The sequence below is a fragment of the Pavona decussata genome, unplaced genomic scaffold (assembly GCF_977016875.1).
Source record: "Pavona decussata unplaced genomic scaffold, jaPavDecu1.1 SCAFFOLD_156, whole genome shotgun sequence".
Lineage (NCBI taxonomy): Eukaryota > Metazoa > Cnidaria > Anthozoa > Scleractinia > Agariciidae > Pavona > Pavona decussata.
The window spans coordinates 3,054,751-3,061,160 of NW_028145568.1; the positions used below are offsets into that span (position 1 = coordinate 3,054,751).

Genomic DNA, 6,410 nt, shown 5'->3' on the forward strand with positions numbered 1-6,410 from the left:
AGATGAGTCTCTCTGCAACTAAAGAATTTCTTTGCTTTGTGGAACCAATCAATGTCACCTATATTAGTGGCTGCATATCTCTACAAAGAAAGAAAAAACCCTTGTCATCCTTTATTTCAATTTATTTGAGCCAGTTTACCATAACGTTGTGCGTAATTCAAGCCACAAAACAACAGGAAGAGCTACAGCAAGGTCTGTGACCCTAACTATTGATTTACATATACATGTAACTTGCCTCATATTATTCATTCGTATTCTATTTGAATTCCTTTTCATAGCGTTGAGAAAGGGAAGTCCTACATTACAAGCTGCCATGAAAAACCTGTTCTATATATGGTGGTTGTTCTATTTGCCGGTTTTAAATGTTTCTCTCAAAAGAAATACTTGTGGTAAGTAACCTTTTTGAATCACGAGTTTTAAAATTTCATACTTTTGGGCCATATTTTTTGTCTGGTTACCTACATTGGGATTTTGTTTACCTTACAACGCACAAAGTTTAATGTAAGTCAGTGAGGACCACATTCGTAAATAGGTACATAGGTGAAACCGGACGCAGGCTCGGGGACAGGTTCTGTAAACATCTGCGTTCTGTCGCAAAGAAAGCGGACCACGGTCCTTCGTTAAACATTTCTGTTTTACCGGACACACACCAAAAGGCATGCATGATGGTGCCAACAACAACAACATCAACAAGTGGATTTATTAGTCTAATAACAAATTCCCCTCTTGGCACTTAATACACAAAAAAACTGCTGCAAATTACGTGTTACGAACAGGATTCGGTCCCATAAGCCCAGAGGCATGAAGTCATAGATTTCAATTTCGTTTAAATTCTCGCTGCGCGCCCTAGAAGCGACATTAGGGAAATTTAGCAACGACGACGGCGACGGCAGCGTGAACGTTACTATTAAAATGAATTCGCGTTTTTTCAACGTCGATGCAATTATCCTAACTTGCTTTAAATGTGAAATGTATTTGAAATTTTCTGGAGATGAATTCTTGGAGACCGCACCCAAGTTTCAGGGGCACCCAACGGATCGTTTCGGTAAATTATCTGTTCGGATCGGAAGGCCCTTAATCCCCTACAATTTTGTAAAGGGATTTTTCACCACGAACTTTCGTGATATGGGAAATTTAAGGCCTAGTGTTTTCGGATTGATGAAAATGTTGTTTCGGGTACCGAAAAAAGGTCAGCTAAGATTCTCGCAAAGATAGTAAGACCTAAGGTTTTCGGGAAGTGGACAAAAATGCCCTACTAATTTCCAAAAGACTCAAGTTCCCCTAGAATGACTGAACGGATAAAAATATTATAGCGCTGCCTAAAATGAACCTATAAAGGTTTAAAGCCACTCCAGATCGCCTAAAATAACCCTTTAAAGGATCTGAGAGAAATTTGTCGTTGGGTGCCCCTGAAGTTTAGAAAGAGAAAGAAAAAAAATTATTCGTCGTGTGTTTACGTCCTCCATAAAACGTGCCATCAGGAAATTTCACGTCCTTGCCGTACAGTGACAGCAAAGAAATGTACCAAAAAGTGTAATGCACGTGCAGAGTCTTGTTGTTTTGGTTACAAAACCTATTGCTTTTTTGACGCTCTCGTTGCCGTCGCCGTCGACGTTGCTAAAAACTCCCTAGCTATTAGAATAGCATAACGCGCGTTTTGCTCAAAGGTCAGTCCTGAAACGTTTACGCTTCCTCTGTAAACATCATCTCTCAAAGAAACTATACGTAAAGGTCATAAAGACCTTTAGGCAAAGGTAACACATGTCTCGGTTTTCTTTTTAGCCAAATTGGTCGAACATGATTATATTTACCCGACATTTGCCGTAGACACTATTTACAATCTAGATTGAATAAGGGGAATTGCCCCTATCTCCCCCTCTTTAGGCGAAATCTGACACACGATAACGCTGGTTATATTCTTTCTTTCTTTCTTTCTTTCTTTCTTTCTTTCTTTCTTTCTTTCTTTCTTTCTTTCTTTCTTTCTTTCTTTCTTTCTTTCTGTATTTACTTTCTTTCTATTTTCTAATTTGTTATTTGTAAAGTTATAACTTCATTCATTTGTGTACTTATTCCTAATTATCTTACTTAACATTTCAAGCGTTTGCACAACCGTATAATTTAAGTGTTTTAAATGTCTAATAAGTGTTTTAAATGCCCTATGAGTGTTTTATGACTATGTCGTACATGGTTTTGAATTCAATACTTAATGTATTAAGATAGAGTGATTCACCAAACCTACCCAACAACAAAAGTGAAACCAATTTTCATTTTTTTTTTTTTTGACATGATTGATCATTTAAGGCTAGTTTTCACTGGGACATAAGCATAAGCATAAAGATAAGCACGTGAGAATACTCTACATATGCATGAGGACAGACACACACGCAGAAAACCATTTCTTGACGGAATTCTCTATACCAGCTCCCCTCGATGTTAAGCAAGATAGCAGACGAAACGGTTGACTGCCTTGTGCTTGTGCTTATGTCGTCCCTGTTCTCACTGGTGCAAACGGCGACATAACATGACATAAGCTTAAGCATAAGCACAAGAAGAACGAACACTTGCTTAAGCAGCTTTGAGCTTCTTCTTCTGCTTCTGCTTAAGTTCTAGTGAAAACCAGCTTTTAATGGTCATCTGTAGTGAAATCATTTTGCACGAGATGGTATAGTTTTGACTTACTATGATCTTCAAAAACTTGCTAATATGACTTTTGTTGCCTCAAAATGCCGTTGAAAATTCTGAAGTTGAAAGGGGTAAACAAAACCACCTACCAAGGCAGACTTTTTGTCGGCATTGATGTTGTCCGGCTGCGGTTGTTGTTGTTTTTTTTTTGTTGTTGTTGTTCATGTTGTTTTGAACAGCAAGCCTTGATTTCAAGAGTTAGAGCATGCCTTTATTCTCGGTTTTCACGTGACGTCACCAAATTCTAGAATTCGAAACTGGGAGGCCTACAAAATTTTTACCTTCATTCAAGGAAAGATTGCCTAAAAATATGTCTGTTCACAATTTCTTAGCTCGATGTCGTGCTTCCTTTTGAAAATAGAACAGTTTCAATTTCCGAGTTTCCATTGTGCGTGACATAAGGAGGACGGCCGTGACAGAGCTTTTCCGTATCTTAAAAATGACTCTTCGGGTGATTTTCAGCATTCTAAACAATTTAAGTTTGAGGAGAAATATTAATCTAAACATTCGAAAATTCACAAGGGCAAACAAACTTCTTTTCTGGCAAAAGTGAACTCCAGATGTTTTTTCGTATTTCCGGCCGCCATGTTTGTGCCCCTCAGAGGGACACAAACATGGCGTCTCCATACTAAGCTCTATAAATTTATGTGGAACATTTTGTCAAATAACTCGAGTACGGAATGCCACATAGACCTGACACTTGGACAGATGCCTTATTTATTTATCCTCTATACCATGTCAATTTCTTGACTTCATTTATGGAATGGTTTGGATTTTTTTTTTCAATGGCGTGACAGTGAAAACCGAGAATGGCCTGCCTTGCAGACGCTCTTTTGGCTCGTCACGCAATCTTTCCTCCCAAAGATTGATTGACGAACCAAAAGAGTGTCTGCGAGGGAGGCTAATGCCTTTGGTGATTTAGAGCATGCGTAATCTTCATCCTATTGTAAATGTCCGTAAACGTAAGCATAAGCAAATTTTTGATATCCACAGAATCTTGACGATTTGGTCCCTCATTTTCAGATACAACAGAGAAATGTTTCAGATACTCATTTCATCACAAACGCCTTACTTGGCGGAAAAGCCAGGAGTGGTGTCAGAAACATGACGCTAATCTCGTCTCCATGGAAACTGAAAGTGAATGGACATATCTGAAAGAATTAATTCAAAATCTAACAGACTCAGGACACGTGGAATATTACATTGGATTGAGCAAAGTATCTGGGAAGTGGCGATGGCTGAGCGAAAATGAAAGTGTGCCAGAAAAGAAATGGCGTTGGCAATCTAACCCATCCGGTGATGGAGAGTGCGCTATTATGTATAAGAACTATGGTAGGAAGAAAGGATATTATAACGACCTTTCTTGTTCCTCGACTGGTGACAAAAACATCAAGATAGGTTTTATTTGCGAGAGAAAGAGAAATGATGGTAAGTTAAAAACCCATTATTCAATTAACATTATATTTAATGTATTAACATTCCGATGCTACATCGCATGGACGCTTTCCATCTTTCTGATCAAATACTTATAGCTTTGTCAACTTATCGAGTAAATGATTACACAGAAACTTTTCATTTTGTATCGATCGTGTGGTGAACAGAGCAACAAAAAAGTTAGTTTTTCTCGAAGAGGGCCGGAAGAAATAATAGAAATCTGTCAAATTTTCCGGTCCCCCGGCGCCTGTCCCTATAACGCTTGTTAGTATATACCACATAAGTGAAAAGTGCTTTTTGCGCGCGCTGATTAGCTAGCTCGGAGGTGATTAGCCAAGTACTATTCACCTCCGAGGAGCCGAAGAGAAACAAGATGGCTTACCGTTTCGCCACGGTCATTAAGAGGAAAATATTTCGATGAGCGAGGCGGCTGTTACAAAAAATACAAAAATGGCAACAAAGTTTGGTTTGACGGCATAACAGTGGTAAGTTTTTTAATCTTTCCAACCTCATTATCTAAGGCGAAAACACAAAAATTAAAGTTACTGACACTTTCGAGCACTGTAGAAGTAAAAGATGAAACATCTAATATTTTGCAGCATTATTTCAATTCAAGGTAAAACACCAATTGAAGAAATAACACCCGGGCAGTTAAACAAGTGTATCCAGAAGTTCTGTTTATCCGCAGGAGAGCGAGACGGGAATTTTTGTGATAAGAAATCGCTTACCGCGAAGCAGCATCGTACGGAGAGATTTTCACCAGTTTAATTTCTGACCGTATGTCGGTATAATCATTGTCAGGAATAAAGTAATTGTTTGGTCCGTCATTCAACTTGTGTGGTATATACTAAATATACTGGATATTCACCTCCACTTCGGTGAATAATTGTTAAGTATCATTGGGAGGGAAAGGCCAGGGGGGTACTATGAAATATAAAAAAACCCTCTCAGATTGCTCTATTTGTGTTAATTTTATTTCAGATAACTGTGATGGTCCTGGGAGAAGCCAAAAAGGTGACCAATCCCTGAGAGAAGATCCTCATTTGCCACTGAGCAATGTTATTCTGCTAGTTGCTATAGTTTCATTTGATGTGGCAATGTTTGTAGTTGTGCTGTTCTTGTGTCGGGCTATTTGGCGCAATTACAACAACGCTATAAACGTCTAATAAACATCTAATCTTGGTGCCTTAGGCCATTATTATCGTTCATAAGGAAAAGTTCAATTCGTGTACATACATTTTAACTTAGTTAGTATTTTACTTAAATTATATTTATAATGGGCTTCCCGTAAAGTAGCCAAGGCTCAGTGAAGTTTCACTTTAAATAAAATAAACTTACTTTACTTTACGTCGTTACGTTCAACAAAAGGGCGTTGCATGTTTCGCTTTGAGGCAATTCACCATTCTAAAACAATAATAACAAATTAAAAAGCAGGCATTCGCTGATCCTATGAAAAAAATTATTAATAAAAAAATATTTCAGAAAAATGTATAACGCGTCTTACAGCTGAAATCTTGCTTTTCCATCGTCGTTGTTGGCCACGTTAAGTTGACTATCTTCACAAGAGAAGTTATTGTTGTTGGCTGAAAATTAAACATTCAGAGTCCTTCACAATAATCTGATAGCAAAAGTATTTAAGAATATTTTAAGCAATAGCATCGGGGAATGGTGATTATGAGCTACTTTTTCGAAACCTTTACTTTTAAACCACCAATTAAACACCGTCATGTAGAACTTTACCCTTGATTTCTATTGCGACATCTAAATTTCCCTTCTATTCAGTTAAAAACGGGGGCGCTCGCACCATCAAACAGTAGGGAGCTTAAGCAACGACGACGCCAACGGCAACGGAAACGTCACTCGAAAATGTATCTTTTTTTCATTTGTGCTACTTGGCGATTTTTTCAACTCGCTCAACTTTTACAAAAAATGGCGAACTATATTTAGGAACCAAATTGGTAGGAGTGGCGTACAACTTAAGAAACAAAATTAAAAATTCACCGTCGTGCGTTCACGTTCTCCACAAACCTTAAATGTGGTCGTTTCACGCTGTTATTTTTGCAGAGGACAGCAAAGAAATGTACGAAAATGTAAAGTGCACATGCAGAGCGATTGTTTTTGCTCATTGAAACTATCATTTTGCGGCGGTGTCGTTGCCGTCGCCGTCGTCGTTGCTTACGTTCCCTAGTAACAGCTATGAAGAGAGGGGATTATGACCATTATTATTATCATCATCGCTATCATTTTTAATATTCAGCCTGTGTGAAAAAATATGGTTGCTATGGTACCATCAA

At 38.2% G+C, this 6,410-nt stretch overlaps 1 protein-coding gene across 1 annotated transcript; it reads left to right on the plus strand.

The window, feature by feature from the left end:
- Nucleotides 1–5,456, plus strand: LOC146465298 (asialoglycoprotein receptor 2-like). Its single transcript, XM_085128550.1, has 4 exons — nucleotides 1–192; nucleotides 279–389; nucleotides 3,706–4,110; nucleotides 5,098–5,456. The coding sequence occupies exons 1-4, from the start codon at nucleotides 3–5 to the stop codon at nucleotides 5,280–5,282; spliced, it is 891 nt and encodes a 296-aa protein (XP_084984676.1). The 5' UTR covers nucleotides 1–2; the 3' UTR covers nucleotides 5,283–5,456.
- Nucleotides 5,457–6,410: the final 954 nt, after the last annotated feature.

What these genes read in the sequence shown, in the direction of transcription:
- LOC146465298 (XM_085128550.1), top strand. Translation starts at nt 3, where the DNA reads ATGAGTCTCTCTGCAACTAAAGAATTTCTTTGCTTTGTGGAACCAATC. An exon ending in ACAGGAAGAGCTACAGCAAG is followed by an intron (nt 193 to 278) that starts GTCTGTGACCCT and finishes TCCTTTTCATAG; the next exon opens with CGTTGAGAAAGGGAAGTCCT. An exon ending in TCTCAAAAGAAATACTTGTG is followed by an intron (nt 390 to 3,705) that starts GTAAGTAACCTT and finishes CCTCATTTTCAG; the next exon opens with ATACAACAGAGAAATGTTTC.